The sequence below is a fragment of the Haliotis asinina genome, chromosome 15, assembly GCF_037392515.1.
Source record: "Haliotis asinina isolate JCU_RB_2024 chromosome 15, JCU_Hal_asi_v2, whole genome shotgun sequence".
NCBI classification, from domain to species: domain Eukaryota; kingdom Metazoa; phylum Mollusca; class Gastropoda; order Lepetellida; family Haliotidae; genus Haliotis; species Haliotis asinina.
Window position 1 is genome coordinate 6,483,826 of NC_090294.1, and position 19,600 is coordinate 6,503,425.

The 19,600-nt window shown below is 39.8% G+C and overlaps 3 protein-coding genes across 3 annotated transcripts; 1 reads left to right on the plus strand and 2 right to left on the minus strand.

The window, feature by feature from the left end:
* The first annotated feature begins 619 nt into the window (after nucleotides 1-619).
* LOC137266227 (temptin-like) lies at nucleotides 620-2,091 on the plus strand. The gene is made up of 3 exons (XM_067801725.1): nucleotides 620-805; nucleotides 1,184-1,334; nucleotides 2,045-2,091. The coding sequence occupies exons 1-3, from the start codon at nucleotides 620-622 to the stop codon at nucleotides 2,089-2,091; spliced, it is 384 nt and encodes a 127-aa protein (XP_067657826.1).
* A 4,175-nt stretch (nucleotides 2,092-6,266) lies between these two features.
* Nucleotides 6,267-8,601, minus strand: LOC137266229 (baculoviral IAP repeat-containing protein 7-A-like). Its single transcript, XM_067801727.1, has 2 exons — nucleotides 7,985-8,601; nucleotides 6,267-7,800 (listed from the first exon to the last, which is right to left on the minus strand). Exons 1-2 carry the CDS (start codon nucleotides 8,599-8,601, stop codon nucleotides 7,218-7,220), a joined length of 1,200 nt encoding a protein of 399 aa, XP_067657828.1. The 3' UTR covers nucleotides 6,267-7,217.
* A 6,160-nt stretch (nucleotides 8,602-14,761) lies between these two features.
* On the minus strand, nucleotides 14,762-17,410 carry LOC137265816 (baculoviral IAP repeat-containing protein 7-B-like). The gene is made up of 2 exons (XM_067801279.1): nucleotides 16,667-17,410; nucleotides 14,762-16,282 (listed from the first exon to the last, which is right to left on the minus strand). Exons 1-2 carry the CDS (start codon nucleotides 17,368-17,370, stop codon nucleotides 15,700-15,702), a joined length of 1,287 nt encoding a protein of 428 aa, XP_067657380.1. The 5' UTR covers nucleotides 17,371-17,410; the 3' UTR covers nucleotides 14,762-15,699.
* Nucleotides 17,411-19,600: the final 2,190 nt, after the last annotated feature.

Sequence of the window (19,600 nt, forward strand, 5' to 3'; positions counted from 1 at the left end):
GAGACGGCGAGTTTATACCTTCAACGTGGTACATTTTTTCAACAAGGTCTTTGTTCAACATACTACTATTTATTGTGAGCCCCTAATTCAGCTTTCACCTTCCCAAGCAGCTGAAATACAGCAAGGAAAACTGTATTATAAAAATAACTTCTAAATTTCGCCTTTTGGTGAACCCAGGATCCTGTTCACAATAATCTACATGTACTCTCTCATTTTAACAGAAGTATTTCTTGAGACAAGATAAATTGGGAAGTCACATTTCCAAGAAGCGTAAGAACTTACTAGACATGAACGATTCTCTACTCAAATTATGAAAGTTCAGTTCAATGTATTCGTTCTCTGAAATATTGCCAGCACGAAGTTTGTCATCATTCAGTCCAAACTGAACGTTTCGGCAACAGACATACAGATGTAATTTAATATTAACCGCGCGTCCCATCGAAATCGACAACCAGCTACCATAAATAATGAGTCCTTGGGAACGGTTTTTGGCCTTGTTTTCTGTGGTCCCGTTGCGATAAGACTATCTGGACTAAATGTCACTGAAGTACCACGTGAACAGACCATTATAAAAACTGAAAAGCAGTCAGTTGTATTATTTTAGTACGAGATTACCCAGATGTTGAAGCACCTGCCCATCGTGTTATGTATCGTCTTTGTTGTTGTGGCTAAGCCACCCTACCAAAATCAAATTCCGAACGGTGATAAGGTGCCTCATCCTTGTAATCCAGAACTTATATGGAATGCTGTTGGACACAACGATGCAAATATTGGAGGCAGTCAGAATCTGAACCCATTTGGAAAGGTAGGATATCCTCAGTGTCTTGCATGTAATACTGATCTTGGTAATTTAAGTGGATGTTAAATTCGTTGAACTGTATTGAAAGATTTCTTTTACAGAGAGATTTCTCTCTCTACTTTTGATAGAGATTTCTTGTGAATATGGAAAGGGTTTGGCGCTTCTATTTTTAGGACAGTATGGATACATAATGATACCCATATATGTTCTCTAGAACCTGTCGTTAGAGGTGGCACATTCTTCTTGCCTAATGGTGCAGTAGGACTGATAGCTTTGGAGCACCCGCCTCTAACGTGTTCCCCGGGTCTTCAAATGGGTACACAGTGCTGGCATGCTGCAGAAACTGGCACAACCATATGACACAAGTAATTTGTATTTTACCAGGACTTTCAGGAGGCATCTCACACGTGGACGCAAGATCTGTGTCATAAGGACTCTGACAACGATGGATTTACAAATGGCCAGGAACTGGGTGACCCTCAGTGTACATGGAGAGTTGGGACTGTGCCAGTCTGGACGCCCACAGGTCACCCTGGTCAGTACTTAGGTCACAGGTCGAAATCCGGAATGCATATTTTCCTACTTATGTCTTATTCTGTGTTTATCATTGTGAACAGGAAGACAACAATATGTTGACATCAGTTTCAATATGCAGGTGTATTCAGTCGAGGTTCAGAGTTCGAAACTTTATGCTGCGAGAACCTACATGGAACCGAGAACATTCGAGGAAAGAAAATTATGTTTGGAACATATTTAATAACATGTGAAAACGTTCAAGATGACATCCCGTTCCACTGTCTTTGGTCCTGGTCTCTTTGTGAGATCCTGTTTAACGATGTTCCTTTCACAATCTCTACAGAATTTATAGTTAGATATTTCCTAGTTTTTGAAGTATAATCTGTTGAAGGTTACTTTGTCAATGCTTTTGTTTACATAATTTGGGGATTAATATTATCATGATTATTTATACATCAAAATAAATAATGCAGCAAAGAGGAGTCGAGTGATCCTTGCATGGACAGTCTGGTTATGCTTCTCATCAACTCACTGACTCCTTTCTATTCAACCCAGGGTAGTACATAATTGCTTTCTTCCTGAATTGTGTCCTTTATATCCGCATTTTGTAGTCTCTACCCTGTATCCTTCATGGTATCCAATGCGTCGATACTTCTCCCCGTTGTCTGTTCCGGATTATCTTTATTAAAAGTTAGGTATTTTTATCTGTGTTTTTATGTTTAACTTCAGGCATCTACGAGTCCATCTATCCTTGCTCACGTGTGTACATTGGCTGAAGAAGTTTCGCGATGATGTGTTCATGGAGCCGCATTTGTTCTGTTGATTGTGTTGAACAAGAAATACACCATGAATACATTGTCATTAGTCACTGTACACTTTTAGCACACATTTAGCACACGAGTAATGTTGTAATAGCAGATACCTTTGTATGCCTCTATATAATCAGCAGATCAGTCCTGCCCCAGTTAAGAGCAATTGGGTATTGTCGCTAGTGGACAGAACAGACATACTGTAAAGTGACATGATAAGTACTTGTAAAACAGCACACGGGCTTTGATCACTGATTGCCCTTTCCAGATGTATTTATTTTAAGCATTTTAATCCGTATCTTTATTTGCCACAAGTGTTTAATAGTCCCCGTTAGGAAAAGAGCCATACGATTATGTTAATATCTATTAATTAAAGCTAATTCACACAACAGTAACAGTGTGCGGGTTTTGCAACACATAAATCATGGATCAAAGATAGAAGTAATATACATTGTACACTAACTTTAACCAATGAAATAATCGTAGTTTTTTCTTGCTATATATTTTGAATGGTGGAGCTTAACTGGCGATGCAGTGAGTGAGTTTAGTTTAATGGCGCACTCAGCAATATTCCAGCTATATGGTCTGTAAATAATCGGGTCTGGACCAGACAATCCAGTGATCAACAGCATCAGCATTGATCATTTTGGGAACCGATGGCATGTGTCAGCACATTTTGTTCACTGTACCCAGGTAAATATTTATTCAAAATGTGATACATCATGTCTCTGAACTGGTGAGCTAATCTGTTGCTTTCATATGAAATCATACATTTTAGGCTTTTCAGCGCAATATGTTTCATACATTTTCATGACCCGGAGCTTCGTTATCAGCGAATTTCCGAATCACTCGAACGTGCTATTAACCTGTATTACATATCTGTACCTGTCATCGCCTCTCCTAAAATAGCAATTTTAGCCATTTAGCACATATAACATGGACGGATCCGGGAGTTTTGAAATGACTCCGGTAACGCAAAACAAATTCTCCAATATGTTCTTTAGTCATTTTCAAAAGATACGCCCATGGATAGTCAACACTATGTCAGTGAACAACAATCAGTAATAAAACCCTAGTGGGCAAAGAGCTTCAGTGTTAACATGTAAATGTATTACGGTTTCTTTATTGTAGATATTTGCGATGTCGCATCTGTGTATTTCAAGGTTAATTTATGGGCTTAAGAAGTTCGTAGGGCTACGAACATTTCGAGAATAGCTAGTCTGGTATCGAAGTATATGGAATGGTAATAGGCAGGCCATTGGTAACACACTGAGATTATTCAAAATACACTGGCAGTTTCACCTTATGTCCATTCAGACTCTGCCGCTCTCAGTGAAGTGTTCTCGCAAAATTGAGATGTTGCTCTCTCCCCTTAGAGGTAGACCAAAACTCCAATCAATCAACGTATATGTAAATATTGCAACCACTCCGAAGTCTAACGTCATGTACATTTCATTCCTACATCAGATATACGTTATGGCTCAAACCCAATTGTATTAACCCACTGTCTGTCCTCAAACGACCCAACTATATTTCTTACGCAGTGTCCTCATCTCTCCAAACCACTTGCCGCTACACTGGGCGCTATAAAACTACTTTTATAATGTAACAGTTTAGGCAAATATGTTTGACAATTGAACTTAAACCTCTCTTACGTGATACATTTTACTTACATTTTGCGCATTAGTTCTCATAAGACTTTTAATTTATTTTAGTGTCTCCTATGCCATTTCTGGCAGGACAACGTACAATTATGTGAAATGTTTAGTATACTGAGAATAAAGGTGTGACGATACGGAAATGTTAGTCTACGACACGTATCGCGATATCTTGGATTGATACGATTCGATTCACATCACGATATACTATCTTTAGTTATTTTCTTGAAAAATGTATATTTTGGTATCAAGTATCAGTGTAAATGCTGACATAACCGTCGATTTCTAGTAGAAATTAATAATTCTAAGGTCAACGATACGAAAAAAAGCATCGACATATTTATCGTCCGATACAGTACCACGATTACTACGATGTATCGTCACAGCTATAACTGAGAAAGTGCGTTGTCTGCGTTTTTCTTTCTTCGTCTCCTCCTCCTCCTCCTCCTTCTTCTTCTTCTTCTTCTTCTTCTTCTTCTTCTTCTTCTTCTTCTTCTTCTTCTTCTTCTTCTTCTTCTTCTTCCTCCAGATGCTGTAACACCTTATGTAATTTAGTAATTTATAGATCATCTCCACTGTGCGGGCATTGTCCTAAATACTCAAAACGATTTTCCCCATTCCCTCATGCAACATATGACGCTATCAGACCAGATATCTTAGATAGAAGTTACATGCACAAGTAAGTTAGTGAATACTGACTGATATGTCAGCAACATTAGCTATCACCACAATGCTATACCACCGTCCGTTATGCAAAACTTGATAAAGGTCATCAAGACAATTCACAGCTATACGGAGGAAACTGTAGCTTAGCCATAACATACGTATCCTATTTGAGGCACGAGGGCGCTTTGCAGTTGCATTGTCTGTACAAAATATACAAGCCATCACTAGTTTTGACCCTCTAGTGGGAATTCTTTCTAGCCTGTTTAAAGGTACACATGAACCGAGGGTCAAAGAATTCGTAAATATTATTGTCCTGAGTTAATTAAATGATGAAAATCAGTGAAAATTGGAAAATTCGTAACAGAACTTTACACCAAAACCGAGCTGCTCACATGCACGATATCTGCACATGCAATACAGCAGCTTGATGCACTCGTGCTATTCATCTGCATAACGTTTGTAGGTGACTTTCCTACGTTTAGTTGAGAAGTCTATTTATACACACATTCACTCTCACACACACACGCACACACACACACACGCTCACACACACACAGAAAACACACACAGAAAACAGACACACACACACGCATGCAAACCTAAGTGCGTGCATACATACATACATACATACATACATACATACATACATACATACATACATACATACATACATACATACATACATACATACATACACCCGTACGTACGTACGTACGTAACGTATACTGAGTTATGGGATATGTGTGGGCAGATCTAACACGGTAAAGTGACAGTATATTTCCGTTCAGTATATGATTATCCGAAGTCCCGATACAACGATAAGTATTAAAGTTTTTCTTTTTAATTAAGTTTAAGAGTGCTTTAAGTAAGTATTGTTTATTTGTTTGTTATAGAAAGTTTTACAAGTTTTGGCGGCGGTCTGTAAATGACCGAGGCAGGATTACACAATCCGGTGATTGACATGGTGAATCACAATGAAATAGTGATGACAGAAGGATGAAAGGTCAGCAAAAATCAATTGAACTCTACTATCGACTTCGGAACTCTATTTTCCGTTACCTGTATGGGAATGTTTCACTAATCTGTACGTAATTGTAATAAGCAGCAGTCATGTCGTAGCAGTGCTAAATGAAGCATGGTGTCCGAGTCACCGTGTGTGAGTTCACTGTTCGATCAAGGGGGGTAACTCGAGAAGGCCTATCACATTTCGTCTCTTGAAACAGATCAACACCACGTAGTGGAGTTACAAGTTCCGTGCTCCAGAAAAGTGATATATTCTCTCTTGCTGCAAAACATCTCCCCAACATCTTATACGGTATAATCCAAAGGGCTGCATAGAATATATTACTTATCTGGCACATGTGTGACAAATCTAAGCGTATGTCGACCAGAGGAAAATCGTTTTAACATTTCTTTCAGTTTGATTTTCTGCTTTTTAATTAAACGAGTATAATATTTTTGTGTGTTTTCAAACAAAATGTATAAACTATTTAGTTTTTTTATGTTTCAATACATATCATTAAGCAGATGATCCTGTCATTCCCTCAAAATATCTAGGTAGTGAATGCATAGTTCAGTTAGTACGTTGGGCGCAAAGAGACCCTACTTCTGGTCCGGTGAGAAGCGTCATTGTTGAATTCAAAAGGCTTCAATGAATGTTAATAAAACAGCCAATGCATACATATATACATGCTCTCCTTTCAAAGAAGCATTCAAACATAAATTTATACTCAAACAAAACATCAAATCACACGTACACACTCAAACGCAGTCGGTCTCTGCATCTCTTAATGTTTCTATAACAAAAGACAGCTGAAATGTATTTATCAAAATCTGTTTTATTGTAAAATTGACAATGTATGATTAAAACCTTTAAAACATTCAACGATGGATAGATGTATCTGTAGGTATAAATATAATATATATATATGTGACAAAAATGACAAGGAAACAACGCAGAAAATATAAAAGAACAAGGGAAAATGATCACAACAATCTGAAACCCGTATCTGAATGTTAACGTCATAGTGCATGACACTCGTGTCGTGGTGACAAAACCAGTATACACTTCACGAAGTGAGTGAGTGAGGATGACTTTACGTCACTTTTAGCAGTGGTCCAGTAATATCACCTCGGTGGTCACTAGAAATGAACTCGAACCCATGTAGGTAATATTATTAATCGAACCGGGGTCTTCGGCGTGACATGTGAACACTATTACCACTAGACAACAGCATCACTCCTACATTCCAAGATCAGAGACTATGTTCCACGTTATATATTTATGCACAAACATAAAGTTATGATATCACAATAACAAAGCGGCAAAAGCAAACATGATTTTATAACAATGCAAAAAACATGTATATCAACGTGACTTAGATACCACATACCGTTACCAATCACCACACATACACCAAAAGAAAATTTTCAAAATGTCAAATGAAACATAGGGTCAGATAAAATAAAACGAGACAAAATCAGGAATACCATCAACTTTGGGAAGTGCATACATTGGAGCAACAAATCTTTTGCTTCGATGAATGAAGGCGATACAACAATATGGAAACCACCAGAACTTCAGATGTGCCTCAGTAATATCAGTTTCCATCTATGTCAATGAGCACTATAACAGTGGTTTCTGATTCTACCCTTCAGAAGCTTCATTCTTCAGCACACACGTTCCTTTCAATAGAGATGCACGTGTCTTGTGCATTGTCGGACATATCACAGCAATTGTAGATTATCAACAAACACAAACAGTGTAGTCTAAAAGTAACTCCTGACACACGACGTGATGGGTGTCCGGCAGATCGGACATTCGGACATGGCCATAGAGCAGGGGCCACAACAGGCCAGATGACCACATGGAATGAACGTCACCCTCAGCTGCTCCTCCATACACACTTTACACAGATGCGGCTCTCTGATGGAAGCAGTTCTGTCTCGAGCCGTTCTCACTGGGTCAAAAGTCTGTGACGTTTGCCATAATGTTGGACCTGAAATCTGGTTCCTGTCAGAAGCTGAATTGTTCTTGGTGACCTCATGGCGTGTACTACCTCTATTTGACGTTGTACTTCCAGTGACATCTGCGTTGTTTGGTGTTAATCCTGTTCCTTCGTCTGCTATTTCCAACACAGAAATGACCAGCTCTTGAGCTGAAACTGAGTCACAATTACGTCCTGTGTACCACTTGTTTAGTGCAGTTCTCACGAGATCTGACGTAAATCCCATCTGAAGAACGACCTGAACAGCATCACTTTTCATGAGTTCTGTCAGTTCATCACTGCTTGTATTTACTTCCGCTTCAGAAGAGTTTGATTCATGAACCGTTTCCTTCTGGTTCTCATTTCTGAAAATATACGAAAAATGAATTATTAGTATGTTATATATGTTAACATACTTTGAACGTTAATTTTATTTATAATTATAATATGTTACTATATTATATATAACTACTCTTTTGATTATATAACTGTTTACGACATTGATAGAATTAACACATCCTGCATAAAGGTTGATGTATTCTAACTTACCTCTTTTGGGGATAGCTCTGAAGGCCGGCGGCAGTGTTCCCAAAGCACAGCCTTATATAGGGGCAAGTCGGGAAACACTTGGCATGTTCTATCCAGGGGTCGTCTCCGCTGGCCCAGTTGTATAATTTCCCACGACAGTAGGCACATTTCACTCGATCTGGTTTCTCCTTGCACGGTAGGTGGTAGAACCCTGCTCGGGCAAGGGTTTCCGGTGTTTGGGCCACATTTAGCGGCCATCTTGAAAATGAGTCTAACCTTGTGGCCTCTCGTGTGTAGTCACAATCATCTTCTCTTTGGATGGCTTCCTGAGTTGCACGTGAATGTAATGACCTGGTCTGCTCTCGCCAATGATCATTTATCGCCACGTTGCCAACATCGTCCCCCTGAATGAAATCACAGAGAGGAAAATGCGTCCGATGTTCCTGTAGAGGATCATCATTAAATTGCCATTTCTTTAAAATACCAAAGCAAAACGGGCACTGTACTCTATCCCCTATTCCAGTGTAGTAGAGTCCAGCCTTAGCTAATGTAGCTGGACTTTGAACTGCCCACGCCGGCCAGTTTTTGAACGAGTTTAGTCTGTTTATTTCTGATTTCATGTGATGGGCCCCTGCCATTGGCCGTTCGTCATTACTGAAACAACTGATATGGTTAGATGCCCCAGAGGGTGCATATATACATCTTGGATAGATTTCACAAGACACTGTAATGACAACAGCCATTTTGCTAAGCCCGCCCACGCGTTCATTGACTGATCGGTCTTTATAAGCGACGATTGAGAAAGCGTGGTTTCCCAATTCTATAAATAGACTGGATATTTCCGTTGACGAAACAAGCGAGGTTCCGTTACTTGTGGCAAATACCACATCTTGACACATCATTAATAATATAAAATATCACTAGTGCCATATATACTTTTAATGAAACACCCATGATATTTTCATCAACGACTACAAGCAATTAGCGAGTGGGTCTTACAGGCTGGCCGCCCGGCCTTACGTCACGGGCTATGTTAAGCGCATATCCGCTGAACGCGTACGCTTGCGACTCTTGAATGATTACGGATAGTGGATAACGGAGTGTTATATTGACAACATAAGCCTACTGATATCACTGGGTATGTCATACTTGGAGACCTTCATAAGCCACATGTATATACTGACGGTAAATCTACACATATTGTATATTCAACGTGTCTTACTTGTTAGAGTTCCGTAACTTAGGTGCTGACTTTGCAACATCTGGTGACCAACAGGTTGCGTAATATCTCTGTATAACCAACTGCATTGCGCAACACCTCAGTATAATTTTATGATGCAACGGGTCAATGTGCAGTACTGTAACCCGGGTCAACCATTAACATAACCCAGTGAAATAAAGTATCATGCCACGTTTTGACCCCGATCGATCTATATACATGTACACCGAACTACCACAAGTGTCTATCAATGTTGTCAAGATAAGCAAAAATGACCAGTTCAGCAGAATGAATCTGGCTTTAAAAGCAGCAGGATGGCAAGCTGAATATGACATGCCGACAACGCGAAGAGTGCAGACAAACCGGCAGAAGGGCATAAGGAAATGATTAAAAGGGGACAAAAGATGCAGAATTTGCATATCACGTAAATTGTGTTACTTCTTTTTCACGAAATTCTGGCACTCACTGAATGGAAATGAATGGAATCGTACTGAGAACAATTTATTGTGGTCATGAAAATAGGTTTTCCGTTTATATTTATATTTATATATGCGACATCATATACCTTCGGTCAAATGTAAAATGTCTAAGTCTGCCTTTGTGTCAGTGTTAGCTCTACGTGCTGGTATACGATAGTCTGTATGAAACAACTTTGACATGGACTACTCAAGCATACGGCAGCATTAGTAATCCCATACCAGCACAGGGATAGGTAAAACACAACCAGGCTGTCACAGATATTCTGCATTCAGGGTTGTGATTAATGGTGGGGAAATAGAGTTCCAGGTTCAGTTACATTTGCACAGGATACAAACACGGTCTCATGTGGCAGGACATATCGGCGCTGTGCTGATGAATGCAAAACACAATACTTCCATTTCCATTGAAATATTTGATATTTCATATTTGTTTTCAAGCAAGGAAAAGCTGGAAATATTTGCAAAAGTGTTTTGAGTGTGACTTACAAGTGACTTACTTTTTTATATCGTTTAATATCGTAAGTGTTATTAACCGCACACTTCGACATGCCAACGTTTTAGCAGCAAAGCAAAGGTCGCAGTTGTCGCTGGCGGATGGTTTCAAACAGTTATGGGGCAAGATCATCCGGCTCTACAAGACAGATCACCATCAAATTTATGAGATGAGTCAACCAGGCTTGACCACACACCTGACGGTGGTAGAAGTGGGGGACTGACCACCTCGCAAGGTGACTATTGCCTGGTCATTTTCCAACAGTAACGACATCAGTATCAACAGAGTTGGGTTACACACACACACACACACACACACACACACACACACACACACACACACACACACACACACACACACACACACACACACACACACACACACATCAGCAGAAACACAGCAATGTCATCAGTATCAAAACGTCAGCAGAAACAGTAACATCATCAGAATCAACACAGCAGAAACACACCAACGTCATCAGTATCAACACATCAGCACAAACAGTAACGTCATCAGAATCAACAGTGTTGGATCACACACACACACACACAGACACACACACACACATAAATAGAAAAACACCAAAGTCATCAGTATCCGTCATCAGTATCAACAGAGTTGGATCACACACACACATCAGCAGAAACACAGCAATGTCATCACTATCAACACAGTTGGATCACCCACACACATCAACAGAAACACAGCAATGTCATCACTATCAACAGGGTTGGATCACACACACATCAACAGAAACACAACTATGTCATCAGTATCAACATAATTAGATCACACAGATATCAGAAGAAACACAGCAATGTCAGCAGTATCAACAGGGTTGGATCACACACACATCAACAGAAACACAGCAATGTCATCACTATCAGCAGAGTTGGATCACACACACATCAACAGAAACACAGCAATGTAATCAGTATCAACAGAGTTGGATCACACACACACATCAGCAGAAACACAGTAATGTCATCACTATCAACAGAGTTGGAGCACACACACATCAGAAGAAACACAACTATGTCATCAGTATCAACAGAATTAGATCACACAGATATCAGAAGAAACACAGCAATGTCAGCACTATCAACAGAGTTGGATCACACACACATCAGCAGAAACACAGCAATGTCATCAGTATCAACAGGGTTGGATCACACACACATCAACAGAAACACAGCAATGTCATCAGTATCAACAGAGTTGGGTCACACACACATCAGCAGAAACACAACTATGTCATCAGTATCAACAGAGTTGGATCACACACACACATCAACAGAATCACAGCAATGTCATCACTATCAACAGAGTTGGATCACACACACACATCAAGAGAAACACGGCAATGCCATCACTATCAACAGAGTTGGATCACACACACATCAGCAGAAACACAGCAATGCCATCACTATCAACAGAGTTGGATCACACACACACATCAGCAGAAACACAGCAATGTCATCAGTATCAAAACGTCAGCAGAAACAGTAACATCATCAGAATCAACACAGCAGAAACACAGCAATGTCATCAGTATCAAAACGTCAGCAGAAACAGTAACATCATCAGAATCAACACAGCAGAAACACACCAACGTCATCAGTATCAACACATCAGCACAAACAGTAACGTCATCAGAATCAACAGTGTTGGATCACACACACACACACAGACACACACACTCACATAAATAGAAAAACACCAAAGTCATCAGTATCCGTCATCAGTATCAACAGAGTTGGATCACACACACACATCAGCAGAAACACAGCAATGTCATCACTATCAACACAGTTGGATCACCCACACACATCAACAGAAACACAGCAATGTCATCACTATCAACAGAGTTGGATCACACACACATCAACAGAAACACAACTATGTCATCAGTATCAACATATTTAGATCACACAGATATCAGAAGAAACACAGCAATGTCAGCAGTATCAACAGAGTTGGATCACACACACACATCAGCAGAAACACAGCAATGTAATGAGTATCAACAGAGTTGGATCACACACACACATCAGCAGAAACACAGTAATGTCATCACTATCAACAGAGTTGGAGCACACACACATCAGAAGAAACACAACTATGTCATCAGTATCAACAGAATTAGATCACACAGATATCAGAAGAAACACAGCAATGTCAGCAGTATCAACAGAGTTGGATCACACACACATCAGCAGAAACACAGCAATGTCATCAGTATCAACAGGGTTGGATCACACACACATCAACAGAAACACAGCAATGTCATCAGTATCAACAGAGTTGGGTCACACACACATCAGCAGAAACACAACTATGTCATCAGTATCAACAGAGTTGGATCACACACACACATCAGCAGAAACACAACAATGTCATCACTATCAACAGATTTGGATCACACACACACATCAGGAGAAACACGGCAATGCCATCACTATCAACAGAGTTAGATCACACACACATCAGAAGAAACACAGCTATGTCATCAGTATCAACAGAATTAGATCACACAGATATCAGAAGAAACACAGCAATGTCATCACTATCAACAGAGTTGGATCACACACACACATCAACAGAAACACAGCAATGCCATCACTATCAACAGAGTTAGATCACGCACACATCAGAAGAAACACAGCTATGTCATCAGTATCAACAGAATTAGATCACACAGATATCAGAAGAAACACAGCAATGTCATCACTATCAACAGAGTTGGATCACACACACACATCAGCAGAAACACAGTAATGTCATCAGTATCAACAGGGTTGGATCACACACACACATCAACAGAAACACAGCAATGTCATCAGTATCAACACATCAGCAGAGTCAGCGTTGCCATCAGTATCAGTACATCAACAAAAACAGTGACGTCATCAGTACCAACATATCAGCAGAAACACAGTGACCAGCCCTCCGCTGGCTGTTGGCATCGGCCATTTCGGAGCATGATATGAACCAGTCAACACAGACTGAATCGTTTGCCCTGACAAGTAACGTTATCATTAGGAACGATATCTGTGGTGGCTTGGCAACATGTACACAATGAACGAAATCAAAATATTTACGGTAGGGTCGCTGATTTTACTTATTGGATTCTCCAAAGCACCAGGCAAGTACTTTCTTTTAAATCTCAGCTTATACCATACGAGATATTATGTGACTGAAGACTATGTTCCAGTTCTCCCTAACGATCACAATCGTTTTCTCGACATAAGGACTGATTTGAGCCAATTGACCTATGACCTTTCATACCTTAAAGAATTGTATTGAATTGACTGACCTCAAGGCTATATGTCATCTGTAGTACTCCAGAACCCAATGTGTATCATGCACAACTGAATTCAGATGTAGCGTTGTCATAAATCGCTTTCACATGAGCATTTTATCAAAGGATTTATTCAAAATAAGCAGGTGTAGTTGTTTCGGCGCCATTATCACCCTGTCATCGAGCCCCTCTGATTAAATACTTAAGTTTGATTTGATGTATTGCGCTTCTTTGTCTCTACAGTAAATACATCATGCGGTGATAGTCCTTACCTTAGATGAACGGTTTAGACTCAATGTGTAGAGGTATTACGTAGGTGTCGTAATGATTACTGCTTCTCTTGCTTAACATAATAATAATAATGAACTCTTTCTCAACAATTGTTTGGTTGCGGTCTTGGTAGCAACACTGAAACGTCCCTCGAGTTATACTAAAGAACTTATATTTCTATACGACTCCCCCACTTGTTCATCACACCAACTTCTATATACCACTTTCTCAAAATTCACTCGTCACGCCGAAGACCCGGGTTCGATTCCCCACGTGGGTACCGAGTGTGAAGTCCATTTTTCTGCTCTCCCCCGTCGTGATATTGCAGGAATATTGCTAAAGGCGGCGAAAAACTAAACTCACTCACTCACTCTTTCTCGAAAGTTGTTTGAACGAGGTCAAATGTCGCAGCAGATATCATAGACCCGAGGAGGACATTTCTCAAAGTGACTTGTAGGTGCAAACATTAAGTTCGATGCAACTACCTATCTTGACAACTACCAGATGTTCTCATATTATTTCTCGGTCTCTTAACTTACCTTTGCAAGTATTTATGACTGATGCCAGAGGTGACAGAATCCGCACGCCTGTTCGAAACATGTTGTACCATTACTATTTGATAGTAGTTCACAGGCACATATTCATGATATAGGCATTCAGTCGACTCTAAGTCATTCTGTAGAGTTTGTTCCATTGTGTTATCATACTGTGACGTTTATTCCATCGTGTTATCATTCTGTCGCCTTTATTCCAGTGTGTTATCCTTATGTAGCATTTATTCCACTGTGATATAATGTAGCACTTTATTGATATCACTCTGTAGCATTCATTCCACTGTCTTATCATACTGTAGCGTTTACTCCACTGTTATCAGACTGTATAGCGTTTACTCCATTGTGTTATCATTCTGTCGTGTTTGTTCCACTGTGTTATCATTCTGTAGCATTCATTCCACTGTAGGTCATTCATTCCACTGTTAGGGAATATTTCCCACGACTGAAGATCTTATTGGGTTAAAAGCCCGAAAAACCAATTCGATGTAAAATGTTTTCAATTTAATATTGAAATAAACTCATAACATGAGATGAAAGATAATTGAACATGAAACAAAATAACAAAATAAACAATAAATGAATTTCTCAATAGATGTGATGCTTATGTGTCTAACAGACACAAAGACGTAAATGTCTTTGGTACAGTTGCTTGAAATAACCATAGCATATGCAATGTAACCAAACATTGCCTTGTTCATGCATACAAGTGTGTACACATCTCCGAGTTGGAGAAGCAGTCGCCATTATTGTTTACCCGCTGTAACCGTTTTATAACAATAAATAAACAAACAAAACCAAATACACAGAAGCAGATCACATGTCACAACAACAAATATCTAACAAGACATTAAAGGCAAAAGCGATTAATGTTTCTAAGCACAAAGCTTGTTTCAAAACAGGTGCTAAAAACAAGCAACAAGTGTAACAGGAAATCAAACATTAACTAGTACCCGTAACTTGACACTAAATACAAGATAATGAAAATGGTTAGCAAGGGTTAGACAAAGCACAAGCTTATCTGCGTCGTGGTATTACTGTTATTTGGTCAAACGTTGAATGATGTGTTTGACCTAATTCACTCACTCACAAGTCAAACATTCACAACCACCATGAGTTGATTGTATGTATCTAAGATATGGATATCCTTTCAGAGATCCCTTACATCCACACAAATATTCTTCAAGAACGTTACCTGTAGTCGGAGTTTCTTGAAGAAACCATAGGTTAATAGGAAGATTAGTTGCTACAAAATTAACTCTTTCTTTCTTTCTATGCTTCGGAAGCTTCATTCTTAATCGTACACATTCCTTTCAATAGAGATGTACGTGTCTTGAGCATTGTCGGACATATCACAGCAATTGTAGATTATCAACAAACACAAACAGTGTAGTCTAAAAGTGTTGACTACAAACAGTGTAGTCTAAAAGTAACTCCTGACACACGACGTGATGGGTGTCCGGCAGATCGGACATTCGGACATGGCCATAGAGCAGGGGCCACAACAGGCCAGATGACCACATGGAATGAACGTCACCCTCAGCTGCTCCTCCATACACACTTTACACAGATGCGGCTCTCTGATGGAAGCAGTTCTCTTTCGAGTCGTTCTCACTGAATCAACAGTCTGTGTCGTTTGCCACAATGTTGGACCTGAAATCTGGTTCCTGTCAGAAGCTGAATTGTTCTTGGTGACCTCATGGCGTGTACTACCTCTATTTGACGTTGTACTTCCAGTGACATCTGCGTTGTTTGGTGTTAATCCTGTTCCTTCGTCTGCTATTTCCAACACAGAAATGACCAGCTCTTGAGCTGAAACTGAGTCACAATTACGTCCTGTGTACCACTTGTTTAGTGCAGTTCTCACGAGATTTGACGTAAATCCCATCTGAAGAACGACCCGAACAGCATCACTTTTCATGAGTTCTGTCAGTTCATCACTGCTTGTATTTACTTCCGCTTCAGAAGAGTTTGATTCATGAACCGTTTCCTTCTGGTTCTCATTTCTGAAAGTAAACGAAAAATACGTTATTAGTATGTTATGTACGTTAACATAGTTTAAACGTTAATTTTATCAATAATTATAATAGCTGCTTCCGTTTTTCTAGTCTGCAAGTATTTACAAATGTATGATGAAATTGGTTAAGGATTATCGTCACAGAATCAACACCTTTTACAACATATATACACAACATAATAACATATGATATATATATGCAATCGTACACGTAGAATGGGAAAGGAGAGAACCATATTGAAGCACACTTCCTGAAATTTATACCATGAACAGATGTTACATTGGCGTTTACTACCTGAGCGGAGTCCACGGATGTGGTCATGCTATAATTAAAAAGAATCATGCTATGTGTGTAATTTACATATCATCTTACCTGTGTTGATGGGCTAACAGATCGTTGATAACCTCTTGTCCAATGCACAGCCTTATATAGGGGCAAGTCGGGAAACACTTGGCATGTTCTATCCAGGGGTCGTCTCCGCTGGCCCAGTTGTATAATTTCCCACGACAGTAGGCACATTTCACTCGGTCTGGTTTCTCCTTGCATGGTATGTGGTAGAGCCCTGCTCTTGCAAGGGTTTCAGGTTTTTGAGGCACATTTAGCGGCCATCTTGAAAATGAGTTCAATCTCACTTCCTCTCGCGTGAAATCAGCTTCAACCTCTTTGCTATGGCCATTTCCGGGAGATACACGTGTCTTCTGCTCTCCATCAACTATCGGGATGTTACCAACATCATCCCACTGAATGAATCTACAGTAAGGAAAGTGTTTTATATGTTCTAACATAGGATCATCATCCTTGTGCCATTTCTTTAAAATACCATAACAAAAAGGACACTCTACTCGGTCCTCTACTCCTGTGTAAAAAAATCCCGCTTTTGCCAAAATTGCAGGAGTTTGAGTTGCCCGCGCTGGCCATAGTGTGAAAGAATCTAGTCTCTTTTTCTCTGATTTCATATCTCTTTGTTCCGTAGTGATATCGCAGTCGTCGAGGCAGTCGTTACCGTCGTGACCGAGGTTTCGTTTAAATGTATACTTCGAGTGAAGTCCATGGGACCTTCTTATAACAGCTGTCATTTCAGCTGACTCGGTGTATCTGTTATCATGCAAGTCAGACCAGTTTGTAATCTCACTGTCAGCTGCCCGTGTTATATACGAGTCGAACTGAGTTATTTTTAGACAAACGGAAAGTCACGGCGTTTCGTCATCGCATAGTACACGGGAGTTTAGCAGTTCCCGTTTCAGTCTTATAGGAATGACCACAAACGGGAAACAGTATTGCCTCACATTGTAAATTATATCAAACATCAGACGTGTCCTAATAAGGCAATACACTGATCCCGCGATGGACGTTCGCGCTAGAGTATAACCATATTTGAATGGGAAGACTGCAGGCCTTCGTATGGAAAGTCTCTTTCCAAAACTGGACATTTTCCAATATCTGTCTATGAATGGACCAAAAATCCAAACCACAAAGGTTATCATTATCTCACCACACAAAACACTTGAAGAAAGAACTTACTCTTAATTCACATATGTATTGTCTTCATATACCGATGCTGCAGAGTAATTTCATAAATACTTTCTCTAATTATGTATAATAAGGAATATTTATAACATATTCATCATGTATAGCCATTGGCTGAATTTCAAGCAACACTATTCTATTTCTGAGTGAAGTACCTCGCAATTACAGCGTGTATGTGGTTGTATTGTGGTATTCTATTTATAGCTAGGAATGTCAGCTAAGTGACCTGAAGGGGTTTCACCAAGTACCAGGATGTGAGGTAAAAATAACGCCGCCTTTACGCACAGGTTAACTCATGGGGATATCCCCTGTTTTCTATCAGTTCAGTATGTTAGTGCAGCACGTGTGTTGTTGTGTTTTTCGTTGTACAGTTAAGGGAATTCGGCGGGAATGTTATTCGTGTAGGAAATGGTCTCAGAATGTCTTTGCATTACTTTCCCTCGTTTAACGTCACCTGGGATGTTGCGAGATTGTGGGAATTATCCTGCTGCTGGATCATATTGTGGAGTGTTTTCATAATCCAGTCAACAATCTTCTGTCGATTCATCCGATACCCGTTGCCTTAGAAACAGGTGTTAATTTCGTGTGATAATTGTGAATACTCAGCCAGACAATGGCATAGAACCTGTACTTAATCGAGAAAGTTTATTCCTAAATATAACATGCGTTACGCCAATTATGTATTTCCGTGCATATTAAAGCACTGTGAGTAATATTCCACATTGTATTCCAAGACACAAGTATACACAGTCTTCCGGATATCCTCCCACAGTTCTGTTGTTGAGAAACCCATGCTGTGTAATGATCCATTGTAAAGGCCAAGTCTTCCTTCTTGGTTGGAATTGAATCACCACTGCAGTTGTCCTCATTCATAAACTGATCCAGAGAGAGACTGCTGTGACGTCTCAAATAACCGCTGACAATTTTTATCAATGGAAGTGTGACGACGCACTTCCCGTTGAACATGTAATTCTTCCTGTTTTATTTATTGACGTTTCTTCGTTTGTGGTTGTGTAATCACGACTCGTTCATATTTATATTTATTAAACCCTACATACCGGATTATTGTGGGATCAACGTACGGGATTAACGGTGTGATTGTTTTGTTGGTTTGATGTTTAACGCCGCATTAAGCAATATTCCAGCTACATGGATGGAGTGGGGACCAGCCAATCAAGTGACTGACATATCTGCGCAATTGTGATATGACACCGAAGTTAGCAAGCCTGGCCACCCGATCCCGTGAGTCACCCCGCACGATGTGCATGGGTTACTGAAGGTTGTCAGGTGGGGTGTTATCCGATTTCGTTTCTTGACTGAACACCTTATTAACATAAGTGAACTGACCACATTTACAAGATGTAAACTAATATCTGTTTAATGACGAAGGTCTAAGTCCACGAATTTTGTCCCTCTTCAGACACCTATGAGCATGGATAAGGAACTGACAGACCTAGAACCCTTATCAGGATGAGAGGGGATTCGAATCCACAATCATAGGTTCCTGTTGTGAAGTAGGGACGCAACTCTGCATCATACTAATCATTTGATTCACCCACGTACCCACACACAAATAACGTTAAAATATCAACGTTAAAACAGTTTTATGTCAATACTTTGATGCATAAGTGTAATTTGTGAAAACATTCTACCTGAACTGCCTTGTTCAGTACGTTGTTCTGGTGCAAACACGAAAATGGTAATTTTGTAATGTCACATCTTGTCATTCAAATAAAGCACGTAACTTGAGTACTGAGTATCATCATGCTGTGTCGACTC